The sequence below is a fragment of the Hippocampus guttulatus genome, chromosome 3 (assembly GCF_054856545.1).
Source record: "Hippocampus guttulatus isolate MCC_2025c chromosome 3, RoL_Hgut_1.0, whole genome shotgun sequence".
Lineage (NCBI taxonomy): Eukaryota > Metazoa > Chordata > Actinopteri > Syngnathiformes > Syngnathidae > Hippocampus > Hippocampus guttulatus.
This window is the reverse complement of record NC_141263.1, coordinates 23,811,152-23,825,219: the sequence shown is the minus strand read 5'-3', so window position 1 is coordinate 23,825,219 and position 14,068 is coordinate 23,811,152. Positions and strand designations below refer to the sequence as shown.

Sequence of the window (14,068 nt, the reverse complement as noted above, 5' to 3'; positions counted from 1 at the left end):
CGCGACACACACACACACACACGCGCGCGAACGCAATCAGGCACGCCCGCGTGCACGAGCACAATGGTTGTCATGTTCGTTTTAGCAGGAAATTGCTCATATGTCAACTTGTCTCGATGCCCATTGGACGAATTAGCTCACCGGCAACATACTTTCACTTTCATGATATTTCGTACGTGTGTTTCGTATGATAGTTACTCCAGTGGAAAAAAAAAAAAAAAAAAGGAAAAGGTCCGTCAACACGGTCAGGAAAGTTGAGAGCTGGTTCTTTAACAAAATAAATAAATAAAATAAAATAAAAAAAGATGACAACTTGGATCAGTTAACGTACAAACATGGTGTTTTGAAACGAAATGAGCACAGCCTTCCGGTGTGTGACAGAGTTTTCAAAATCAATGTGTGCGCTTGCCGCGACGGAAAAAGAAATGCACTTCACTTCCGGTCAATCATGACTCAGACGGCATTCAAAATCAACAGGCGGCCTCAGAGAAAACTACGCGGTGTCCGATAACATGAAAAATGACGAGTCGGGACCCTTTGACGGACTTGGGGGGGACACCACCCAACAAGGAAGTGTTTTTTAATTTGTTTTTTTACGTTAAATGCCTCAGTCATTTTGGGTGTGACATCGCTTAAAACCACCAGGATTATTGTACTGACGTCAATGTTAGAATAAAGACAAAAAAAAAAAGCCCTGAAATGAACACTTCCTTCATGAAACAGCAATTTAGACAGTGTATTCAATTTAATATGTGTGGAAAAGGATTGTGGCAAATGAGTGAATTTGTTTTTGAGTTCTACAATGTCCCAAATTCATTGGAATTGGGGGGTGTATCTGTATTGGACTGACAAAATGAGCTAAATGAGTAGATTTATTTTAAAAAAAAAAAGTTATTAACCCAGGAACAGCGGTTACTACAGTGGACAGCTCATTATGTTTTCAGGTTACAGGGTGCATGATAGGGTTAAGTTACGTATGAAACGTGTTTGGATTCATTTTATGTATTTTTTTATGGGCTCCATGTCACTCGAAATGATTCTAAATCTTGAGTTAAATTTGAAGGAAAACGCCTTCAATACAAACTTAAACACTAAATATAAATACTGTACACCCATAAAATGATTCCATTTGTCAAATATCGAATCATGAGTTTCTAAAAGTGAAATGAATTATATTACTATATGTGAATTACAGATCGGGTCACGTAACACTCAAAGTCAACAGGATTCTTGCGTCTTCAATAATGAATGAATACTTTTCGTTTAATCAAATACTTGCACATTTCAAAAGCTAAACGCATGAAAGTACTGCGGAAAAGTCCGGCTGAGCAGCGGGTACCTCAAGTCAATTTACAAACAAATATTATCAATTGAACTCAGTCACCTTGGCCTTATCAATTTTTTTGTTTCATGTTTTTTTTTTTTCCGCTGAGGGACTTTTATTTCTCTGCATCTATACATCTTAAAAACCTTTTTTTTTATGACACATTCCAGAACATCCCTTAATTAATGTGTGTGTAAAACGTTTGGATGCAGACATGATAATTTTTTTTTTTTTGTCAAATTCAGACATCTTTATAACACAGGACAAAATGAGAGGAAAAAAGGAACTCATCTGATTGTTTTGAAGACATTTTCTTAAAGAGAGAGCGAAAGAGAGAGAAAGAGAGAGAGTCACATTAATACAAAGAGCTATCATGGAGTACCAGTATCTTAATATACCGCAGCTGTTATATCACATTTTTATATTCTGTAACATGAGTACATGGTCAGAAGAAGCCAACGTTTGCTTTGCTTGAGGAGGGGGGGGGGGGGGCGAAACAACAGAACTATAAAGTGGTCCATGAGTTCACCCGTGAAAAGAAAGAGCTCACCGAGAACGAGCCTGCAAATGATCACAACCTGTGCCAGAATGTCTTGGGATGGTCACCACAAGAGAATACACAAAAAGCTTCGAGGGGAGGGGGCGGATGTCATCCCGCCGTACTCGATCTATCTCACGACACTTGCTATCCTGGCCCTAAACGTCCATGAGGCAAAAACATCCATAACACCAAATTGCAACACTTGGTCACTCAGTATGCTTACAAGGCGGTTTTGGAGGTTAGTCCAACTGAAACTGGATTCCTAGATGTACAGACCGGAATGCACCCGCGATTGAAAGCGAGTCTCCATTGGGCCGTGACTACAGAATAGTAAAAAAAAAAAACGTTCTGAGAAAAAAAATTCCATTTTGAGAATTAGTCTTGCGAAAAAAATATGAGTGGTTTGATGAGTGGAGTCGCAAACTCGCCAATTTCACAATTTTTTTTGGGGGGGGGGCATTCTCTGTGGAAAACTCAACCACCTCTTCCACATTGAATGTCTCGGATGTATTTTTTTTCCCCTGTGGCCCCAAATCCTCCTTCGATTAGACACCAAAGCGTTCAGCTGGACTAAAGCGAGCTGTAAACGTACTGAGTGAAAACAAATAATCAAACAAAACAAACCCATCACAATTCACTGATCACTGCTTGATCGATAAAGTACGTGCTTGAGGCAAAAGTGGCTCTTTTTATCAGCTTGTCGTCGCTCAAAAGGCCACGGGAGCGACGGCGTGTAGCTCGCTGATAAAAGAACAAAGGAAAGAAATGTGAAGGACAAGCGAGATTTTTCTGGATGACTCGATGGTAGAGATAAACTACTCTGCACTCGCAGACTGACATTTAAACAGAGCAAGAAAAAAAAGTACACGGTCAGTTTGCACAGTTTTCACTCATCGGAAACAGGCTGAAGCAGTGGCCTTGAAATGAAAAAAAAAAACCAAGTAACAAACAAAAAAACTCTTCTCCAACTCATCCCATGTTGGCTAATTAAGCACGAATCTGGCTTGTTGAGTCCAGGAGGAGCTAGCTAGCTGCCTCACAGGGGTGTGACTCAGGTTTGCAACGTCCTCTTCAAATTTTGGCGACAAACTTACACAACTCTCCAAAAGTTAGGTCGAGTGAACTTTAAGGTGAAATTTCGCAACAACATTTCTTTCTAAATTTCTAAGGACATTGACTTCCCCGCATTTCTGCAATTCCTGCTGATGCCGCTCTTAAGCTAGCTGGCCACTTACTTCCCTCTGAGCTCATCGTTTGTTCGGGTTGAGTCTTGATCTCATGACATCAAAATATGAACAGGGACGATGGAGGCTTTTCAAATTTCAATTTTACTCGACCCAGTCAACAGCCGGTTGCACAAATAGTACTAAAACTTAAACACACACGCCACCGTTTTGAGAAGGTTAAATTACATTCACTTGCAAAGGTTACAGCGATTTTAGGCTCACCCTGAGAGCACAATATCCCCAAATTTTTGTGAGTCGAGTAAATTCTGACCTTTTGCTCAAACTCCACAGCAGCAATGGGCAGCATGTAGCGATAAGTTGAAAAGAAGGAAAAATGTGCGTCCTTGCAGTGAGCTCAGGTTAAATCTGCTTTCTAAGGGTGCTAGAGAGTGCTAGCACGATGTTAGCCGTCTATTCGCCTACTCCTGTTTCTTCACCAAAACAGCTAGGAAGTATCATGGTCCACCAGATTTTGGCAAAAAATTTGCTCCTAGAGCTAGTTTCAGATGGGTGACGCTAAATTGTGTGGGATGTTGCTTTTGTTGTTGCCTGTGTGCAGAGTTTGGCGGCAAAGTTGGGACGATTCACATAAAAACACGAAACTCTCCACACCACAAGGTCAAATAAAACAATAAAAATTCAGCACGAAGGCCATTGACATTTGGACATTTCTACCACGAGCAGACCCACCAAAAAAAAAAGTCATGCCCACAAAGACACAGGAAGTCAGCCCATTTTGGCCAGGGGATGCCGGTGAAGTTTGATGACGCATCATCACCACATTTTCACAGAATACCGCAAACTAGCAGCCTCCCGCTGGCAAAAATGTGTCAATGTATAGATGTAACGAGAGTAATAACTCCGCTCTTGACGCTGCGGTCACCATGTGCGTCAATACGCCATGTTTTTGCTTAAGCCTGTTTCCGAGCTATATTGAGCCTCTCGCTTGAATTGTGACTTTCTCCTTGAACACGATAGCGAGTGCATCGGCTAACTCCCGGCAAGAAAGCACATAAGCAAAGAAAGAAAACCTTGAATTATTCAACTTTAAAGTTTCTTCTGTGAGTTTCCTTGCAAGGAGGGCGGGGGAGAGGGGGGAGAACACCTGCAATATTCTGGTTCAAAAAGCTGCTTTCCCCCTCTAAAAAAGACAGCGCATTTGTGTGCGTGAACACACGGGCCGCAGGAATGCTATTTTCCAAGCAAAGTGTAGCGGTGAGGCGGCGCGACGCCAAAGTCTTTCTTTGTGGCTTTTCCCGTCACCAATCGCGAGCCACCCAGATCACAGTCAGAAAAAAGGAATGGGGGGGGAGGGGGAAATAAAAGTTGGCAAAAAATAAGTTAACATAACTTTTGACACGTAGAACTTTACAATATGTACATTCTCTTTTTGTTTTTCCTGTTTAAATTAAAATAGATTTGTCTGTTTGTCTGATCGGTTCTCTCCTTCGCCTGCCGCCGCGGCTGCATGTTAAAACCGCGTCGTGTTGCAGCCAATCAGAGTGCAAAGTAAGGCTTCCATCCTTTTTAAAAGTCTAAACAGTTTTGGTCGTCGGTGTCTCGGGCAGGGCGGGCGGTGCCCTGTCGGAAACGCGACAAAAAAGAAAAGAAATAAATATAAAATATATGTAACATTTCTATATATATTCATAAAACCAAATGCCGAGATGGATTCTAACTCTTCTTATCAAACTGTGGCCCTTTTGTTGTTGTCAATCTCAATATTTCATTTTTTTTTTTTTCCGCGGGGAAAGAAAAAGTCTTGAAACCTGTACAGCAAGTAAACAGAATGTAAAAGTGTGTGTTTTTGTTGTTGGTTTTTTGTTTTTGTTTTTATGTTTTATCCTCTAGATCCAAAAGTGTTGCAGGCACTTAAGTCCTTCCCAAACATTGTAGGTGGTTTTCCTCGACAGTGACGCAGGGGTGTGCGGTGGGGGGGCAGGGGGGGTTTGGCTATTCCCGTACTGGCCCGGTCTCTAGCCCAGGATATCTAGGTAGACGGGCGTGGCCTTCCCCATGGCGAACAGGACCTTCTGGATGTCCTTGATGTTGAGTCGCTGCTGCGGCTCCCGCTGCCAGCAGCCGAGCATGATATCGTACACCTCCTTGGGGCAAACGCGGGGCCGGTCCAACACGCGGCCCTGAGTGATGCAGTCGATGACCTGTGGGTGGAGCAGAAACAATGAGAGATGTGGACTGGAAAAAAAAAAGATAAAAATGTGAATCTTAGTGGACCGAATCACAAATGGAACGATTTGTATTGTCCAGTATTTGGAGGGAGTGCTATTGTAGCTCATTGTCACGGGAGTGAATTGTATTGTTATCTATTCGTAACTGGAGTGTATCGTAGCACATCACGAGGAGCGTTACGTAAATCAGTAAATCATCATTGTAGTGAATTGGCGAGCTTTGCAAATTGAACACGAAAGGCCATATTCTCACATTTGAGCAGAAGTCTTTTTTTTTTCTTTCTTTCATCCGCCACACACTTCTCCTGTCCAAATTTCGCAACCTGGAAATGTGTGAGTGGCTACCAAAAAGGCGTGAGTCACCGAAGTCTGAGGCTGCCTGTAAATCATGGACTTAGTTTTTCCTGAAAGCTAAGTCAAAGAAAACCATTTGGACAAGATAGCACACCTTAAATGTGAAAATACCCTCTGTCGCACTCTACACTCGGAAGAAGCGCATGCGTGACAGTGACAGGCTCATTGAATTAAGTGAATCGAAAAATAAAAGTAAACCTTTTGCTAAAAACATTACATTCATTACCCAAGGTTGTTGACACTCGGTTCATTAAAACAAAGTCATGGGGATTGTTGCATTTTGAGAAACACAAAGTGGATCTTTACTAAGAAATGAAAAGCAGCGGTGCTAACCGCGTGGGCGGCTACTTTAAGACCTCGCTAACCGGATGAGTGATTGTTCCCTTTGTTCGGTTCGTTGTCCAATTAGCTGCGTGAATAAATGTTGTTTTGACACTGACGTTGCTTCGTGGGACCACTATTAGAGCTTAAAAATTAGCTTTTTTTTTTTAAAGGTGTGTAATTAACAAGGCACTGCTGTAGACAGGGGTGGGAGGGCTGTGGGGGAGGGGGCGGGACCCCATAACACACACAGAAGCACACAACGCTATTAATTTCACACGTAGCTAATCATAGCGTCAAAAAACAACTCATTCAATAATTTGCTCCAATTTGTGGAATTCGCGCTAATGAATAGAACACAGCGGACTCAAAGGCAACACCGGATGAGTAGCTTATCTTGTGAGACTTCAGCAATGTGAGCTGATAATCAGTGGCGGTTCTGGGGGGGGGGGCCAACGGGGGCCAGTGCCCCTGTAGCACCGATTCTGCCCCCCCCCCTGTGCCCCCCCCTCCGAGCGCAGATTACGCAGTCGTGCCGAGTCGCCGACGCGAAAGGTGGAACCAAAGTGCGTGATTTAACATTCTAGTCGGACCCTTTAGTGCGCTGCGCCATTTAAAAATGAGCGGGAAAACGAGAAGCAGTCCGCAGAGAAGGAAATTACCACCACACGAGTGCTATTTGCGTGTGTGTGTGTGTGCGTGTGTGCACGCGTGTGTGTGTGTGCGTGTTTGTGTGTGCGTGTGTGCATGCGTGTGCATGTGTGTGTGCGTGTGTTTGTGTGTGCGTGTGTGTGTGTGTGCGCGCGTGTGTGTGCGTGCGCGCGTGTGTGAGCGTAAGCATGTGTGTGTGTGTGTGTGTATAACTTTTTTAGTCTCCCTTATTATTTTAATTTTTATTTAACAGGATCAATATATAAGACATTGCCTTTTAAAATTTGGATAATTATATGCATGTAAAACATCTAGCTTCAGTGTATTTGCAATTTTTGTCCCCGGCAGGCTGGTACCATATCATCCCCTGGCTTGAATATTCTCAACAGATGGACACGGCGTATTGTTACGCTTGCAGACATTTTAGCGCTCCTAATACTGTTTTTTTCTCATCACTGTAATGTTATGACTACAATTTCAAAGTCTGAAGAAATAAAAAGTCAAATAAGATTTCGATCTCTCTTTTTAGCCCTGGGTTGAATGTGCCCCCCCATCAAAATCCCTGGCCCCAGCCCGGCCCCCTCAGTGAAATTGATCCAGAACCACCCCTGCTGATAATGTGTTCCACTTTTTTCATTTCATTAGGGTACGAGTGATATGAAACCGTAAAGTATTAAACACCACCCAAAACGGAAAGTGAAGTTAGTGCTCAGTCAAATGTAGGGCAACAACAATGGCTTGGACCAATGACAAGCAAAAACAAACAAACAAAAAACGAGATTGTTTACCTCGTTGTTACCCAGCTGAAACCAAGGCTGCTTGCCATATGTGAAGATCTCCCATAAAATGACGCCGAAGCTCCACACGTCGCTCTCTGTGGAGAACTTCCTGTACATGATGCTCTCGGGAGGCATCCAGCGGATGGGTAGCATGGTGTGTCCTCCGACCTGATTGGAGAAGAGGAAGATTCAAATACACACACACACACAACACACACACACACACACACACACACACACACACACACACACACACACACACACACACACACACACACACACACACACACACACACACACACATATCCAGGAGAATATTCAGTCATCAATGTAACACGCGAGCATTGGGGGATTAAGTGATACCGCGGGTTTAACATCTCATGAATGTCTGCCGCCGTCGCTGCTGGATGGCGAAGAATCACCCACCACCTGTTCCATTACGCGGTGGTGAAATCCGTCAGGGGTAGCGTATTAAACAACACCATTGTCGGCGGAGGCGAACACCTTCAGTAAGCGCTCCAAGGAAGTCTTCTGATCACTTTGTCGATAGTAACGGCTGAAAAGCCACTGCTGGCGTTCATGCAAATGTTTCAAGTCTGTTTACATCCAGAAAGTATAGGCTATGTTCTGTTTGTATTCATATAGAAGGCAAAGCTATAGTGCACACGGAATCTCTTGAAACGGATTGTAAGGCAACCCGGCATGGAATGAAGTCATAAAATCCCAGGCTGCATATGAATACAGGAAACAATCATTTCATCCATGGATCCAGTAATCCATCAATTCAATTCTCTTTCCACACACACACACACACACACACACACACACACACACACACACACACACACACACACACACACACACACACACACACACACACACACACACACACACCTGTCTATTCATTCATTAGTCCGTCGATCACTTTTACTCAATTGCCAAACGGCCTGACCATCCACATGTCTTTTGCCAATCCATCCATAGATCTGTCCATTCATCATTCCATCCGGCCATCAAGGCATCCATGAATTGATTCATTCAATCCAACCCGCCACACATCTCTGCCTGGCTGTGCGGTCATTTCTCCTTCCATGGAAATTGCCGGACAATCATTTGACACAACGTTCCATCCATTGCTTCTTCTGCCCCTTCACTTACAAATCACTCAAGCCATTAATGTACGGTACCGTTTCCATCCATTCATATGAGTGTGTGGCCCGCCATTCATCCACACCCGTTATACAATTTTTCATCATTTGTCTCACCATCCATCCGCATATCTGTCTATAGGTTTAAGTATCTCGTTGTCGCAAGCATCAGTCCAACATCTCCTCATAACGATTTCTACTCATGTAAAAATAAACCTTCAAATTGTGTTTGGAACTATAAGGGATCGGGATGAATACGTCAACCTGAGCGCTGGTAGCAGGCAAAGCAAGAGCCAAAGGCAGAGAACGGATGTGCACACCACGATCTCTTTAATGGCTTCAAAGGCGGCCAAACATGAAATGAAGTCCCCGTCGCTGTAAATCCTCCAAGGCTGGATATTAATCGATCAAACAATCACCCATTCATCATCTCGCCCCTCAGCTTCCATTTGCAGGCACGGTTTTAAAAAATCTATTTCCCTCTTTCTCGTGCCCGCGTGCGGCCGCTTTCATCACAGCGGCGATGAGCTGGACAAGACGGATGCGGCAAAGAGCGGCGCGGTATTGTGCGTTTCAGCTCGACACGCTAAAACAATATTAATCATGGAGATCACACAGATTACCACGGGGGTCTCGTAGCAAGTGGAGGTCAAATTACACTATTGACAGATCATATAAATAACACATGGCCACAGAGTCAAGTCTACCGGCGGAGGAACAATTTATCCTCGCTGTTATTACACGCGGATTTAGCGCAGTACTTTGGTTCCAGCCTGGAGAGAACCGTTGGAGAGGACAAAAGATTCCAATCAATGGAGGTCCTGACTTCAGTATTTTGTTGCGTCTGCCGCCTTGCTCACTTTGCAATCCGAGCTTGTAGAATTTACGAGAAATGACCGTACGCTTCCCCCACAAAGTTATCTGGCTCTACTACAAAGTGTTTTGAAATGATATCGCTTATAGTTTGGAAGGAAAGTCGGTCGGCAGTCAATCTGTTGCTGTTTGTGAAATTATGCTACACGCAATTCTCAAGCACACCGGGCAGAAACGCTGCGATATGTGAAAATTCTAAACAGAAATCAATCACTCGACACGATCACCCGAAACATTTGTGCCACCAGTAACACTAACCCCAAAGCTTCTTAACACTATAAAAAAAAAAAATCCCTAAATCGATGAACCGTAGCCTAGCAACACAAGAACTAGTAACTAGTAACACAAATTCTAGCCCTCTGACCTTATTAGGATTCAAATAAATAGTGCGGAGAACTAATTACTCGCCCTAATCTTATTCAAACAAAACCCCAACCACGCCAACCCTAACCCTACAAACCTTAACACCAAACCCAAGTAATATACTGCCTCACTCGGAACCGAACCCTAACACGACGATATCTACCTCTAACCCTGTTAACTCATTCACTCCCAAAGACGTATTTAGATGTCTTTTCAAGTACAGTCAATATAAAATGAGGAGCTGGGATTAAATGTGTGGCGTCTAAAAAGACATCTAAATACGTCCTTGGGAGTGAATGAGTTAATAACTCTCAATGATGACCTTACCCCTAACCCCAACCAAACCCCAACTACCTCTAACCCGAACCCAAAACCCAACTCTAGACCTAAGCCGTACGAACACTAACCTCCAACCATTATACCTCTCCTAACTCTGATCGAGAGTTAGTTCACTCAGTAATGCATTCATCCATTGCATCAATCCTTTCAAGCATTTGCCCATCAATCTAGCCACTCCTGCATCCATTGGTCCATGGGTCCATCCAATAGCTGCCTGTTGGAACGTTCATCCATTCAATCGTTTGATTCTATCCAGATGACCGGCCATGTAGCCGTCCGTCCGTTCGTCTATCCAGCTAGTCGTCCATGCATTTGTCTGTCCATCCACACGCATCCACAGATCTCGCCATCTGCCCATCCACCCATCCGCGCCTCAATCCGTCTGACCAGCCGTTCCTCATCATTTTGCTGTTCTTTCCATTCATCAGACTGTACGGCCATCCATCTGTCCAAAAATTTGTAAAACTGTCTATCCACTTTGCATGTTCCACTCTCTTTGTTCATTCATGCTTATCTATTTATTCCTTGAATTCATCGGTTCTGGTCATCCATCATTATTATCCATTCATTTGTCAGTTGGCCCATCTAACCATGAACTCATTCAATGCCAAACGTTTTTCTCAAATTGGGAGAGCCGGTGCCAGCCATTTTGGACCATTTTGACAAATTTTTGAAGGTCTACAGAAAATTCAGTTCTCTAGCTATATAAAAATGGAGCATACCAAAACAAAACTTTAAACACTCTTCTTTCATCAGGAAAAAAGCACATTTCTACCTTTTACCATTCTTTAGTAAACAGCAGTTGAACATTGGTTTCTTGAAAATACTCGTTTCCAAGAATAAAACCTGAGAAAAAGGGATGAATGTCAAGCAAATATCTAAACAATGCTTACCAACTGAATAACAACATGAACAACACAAAAATGATTGATTGATTGATTATAAAAATAGCAGTTTATTGCAAGAAAAACACTGCAATGATGCATGAACTTTGCGTGAACTTTTCATCAACATTGAACTTTGCGCGTGCCTGTGTGTGTGCGTGTGTGTGTATGTGTGTGTCTGTGTGCACGCATGTTGGTCAAGGAGATGGGCCTTCGTTATCTTTTTTCGATTTGGAAAAGCTCTGTTGTCGAGTTAGCTGCCGGTATTTATCCATGTTCTCAACGCCACACTGCTTACGCGCATCACCTCGCGACTTCGGATCGCCGTACCACACCCCACACTCACTCACACCGTGCGCGACCAAGATCTGGTCAAAACCACTCCTGCCATCTAGTGGTGATTTGACATACTGAAATGATTTCCACAGCCTTGATACTGACTGAGGTGGGGTGTAAAGCCCATTATTCAAATTTTAAAATAAAAAAACTCACAAAACGTGTTTCAAGTCTATCTGAACCTTGCTCATCCATCACTGAATGTGTCCTTTCGTCTATCCATCCATCCATCCTTGGATTCATCCGTCCACATGTGCACCTGCCTCTGGCTTGAGGTTCAATCATCTTCTCTTTTTATTCATTAATCCGCCCCTCCACCCATCCATGTAGTTGTCCAATTGTTCAGTCTTTTATCAATCTATTCCTTTCATCCATCAACCCATCATCTGTTCATCGTTTACCCATTTAACTGTCACTTAATTTATCATTCCATCCAGCCATCCATTCGTCCAGAACTCACATCCACCCACCCCCTCTGCTCACACCCGTGCATCCATCAATCCAGCCAACCATCCATTCATCCATGCATGCCCACATCCATCCATCCATGTCAGCTGTCCATTAATTCATCCTCTCATCCGTCAGTCCATGCATAAATCCATCCTCATTTCAAATATAGTACGAAGAAGAACCAGCCCCAAAGTATACGCAGGGTGACATTTTTCGCACAAAGCAATCGCAGGAAAATGCTGTCATCTTTACTAATTGCCTTCCTCGCTTTGAAAGGCAAACACGTTTTCCTCGTGTCAGCTTGACACAGCGTCTGGATCTCCACCATGCTCGTAAAAAGGCGTCAGATTTGACAAGCTGCCAAACAGGCGGCTCCTTCCCTGGGCGTTTATGCACAACGTCCTCCAGCGCCAGCATTTTGTCAAACTTTAACTCGCTGACTTGACGTCTCTCGTTTGCCTTCTCGCTTGTCCTTCACGTCCGATTTTGAAGCAGCTGAGGGTCAATCGCAGCACATCTGGAGAAGATGTTCGCAAAACAACAGCAAAAAAATCAATCAATAAAAAAGTGCCTTTCATACATATCGTTTGTGACAAGCAATTGTATGGAATCGTTTTACATCAATTGCTATCGATGCACTTCGCCTGAAGGTCCACTTATAGAAAAGCTTTCAAGTGCGCCTGAATGCTGACTGCTAGCCTAAAGCACAGTCCATTGAATTTCAGACTTTTCTGGCGTTTCAGCAAAACAAATGAAGTGCATCATTTTCCAATTCTCTGCTTGCTGGGTGAAATCTAAACACATTTGGTCGTCCTGTCTACGAGATCAAATGGCTGATATATTGTTGAATTTGGAAGCGTCTCACGCATTTATCCGCAGGTCCAGCCGAGGATTTACTGAGCTTTATTCCTCAGCTCCAATTTGCTTGACAGTAACACATTCAGACACGTTTGCACCTGTGCGTCGCCGTGCTACAAACTCTGTCTGCCACTAATCCCGCCAGGGGTTAAGTGTCGCATTTAGCATCCCAGTGAAATATTTTTTCTTCTGCCTTTTTTTCCTCACTGATTTCTGCACTCGCATTTCGATGTACCCAGAGGGAGTTTGAGGTATTAGCTGCTTCTCAAAGACTAGGTGGGGACATGCTTTAGCGGTAAAAACGGCAAGCTTACTCTCAAAATAATTCCAAAACGAAAAACTGTGATCCGCCCCTGCCGGGATAGTTAAAACTGTTAATTCTGAAGTCATTCAACATCAATTAGGATGACGACTGCCACATTTTGTTCAATAGCACACCGCATCAGTCCCAGGGGAGGCTTTAGCGGGAAGGGTATCGTTTTCCCGGCTGGAGTTGCAAGTTGCCAGGGCAAATGAACAGAGATGAAGCATGACTTGAAAGTGCAGTAGTTCTTATGCCGTAATATGAACTATTCTGTTTCTATAAAGTGAGCTGAAATAATAATGCGGGGATACATTTCCTCAATTTGGCAATGTTGGGACTAGCTCAGTGCCTCGTCTCGGACTCAGACGAAGTACGCTATATAAATCAGGATGTATTGTATTGTACACTCTGGATTTTTTAAACTGATTTGAGGGCTTAATGTGTGATCTGAACTCCTTAAATTCCTGACTGAATCTCATTGGAATAGGTTTTGACACCATTGACACTAGCTCCAAAAAAAAATTTTAAAAAACGTTTGCCGTTGCGATCCCTTTTAGGGGCTTTCGGGTTAGGATTTTATTCTTAATTTTAACCTTGACTTCTCAAAGTCATGTTACTCACATCCATTTGTTATTTTTTTCCTGTTCCGGAAAATACTTCAAACTTGTCTTGCACTCAGTCTTGGATGGATGGCATGACATTTATTCACTTAGTCTTGGTTTTTATCTCAATTCCTCAAAGACCTGGTCTTGATATACAGTAATCACTATATATCACTATTACGAAATTGAAATTGTTGTTTCTAATGTGGTAGAACATGAAATCTTGGTCTTGTCATCTGGACGGATCATTTTTAGGGGCTTTCGGTCTCCATTGTGTTGTCAGTCGTCTCAGTCTTAGACATAGGGAACACCGTCTTTATTAGCAAGGTCTGGGGTCTACATTGGTATTACTAATGTTAAAGAACACAAGATCAGTCTTGGTCATGGTTTAGAGGCCGCTTTTGGTCTAATCTCGGACTCGGACGTATCCGATAAAGATCTATGAACCTGGTATTGTTTTTCGTCTAAACTCAAAGGTCCTGACACGAGTGACACTAGTTTTGGCTAAAAACGTGTTAACTCATCA

At 43.2% G+C, this 14,068-nt stretch overlaps 1 protein-coding gene across 2 annotated transcripts in view; it reads right to left on the bottom strand.

The window, feature by feature from the left end:
* Positions 1-543: 543 nt before the first annotated feature.
* The window catches only part of ntrk3b (neurotrophic tyrosine kinase, receptor, type 3b), a 161,211-nt gene continuing 147,686 nt past the window's right edge, over positions 544-14,068 (bottom strand). For both annotated transcript variants that reach the window (XM_086107540.1, XM_086107541.1), the window contains 2 exons: positions 7,395-7,553; positions 544-5,253 (listed from right to left, as the gene is read on the bottom strand). In XM_086107540.1, the coding sequence (XP_085963666.1) occupies positions 5,068-5,253; positions 7,395-7,553 (345 nt within the window). In that variant the 3' untranslated portion in view covers positions 544-5,067. The remainder of the gene's footprint in view (positions 5,254-7,394; positions 7,554-14,068) is intronic.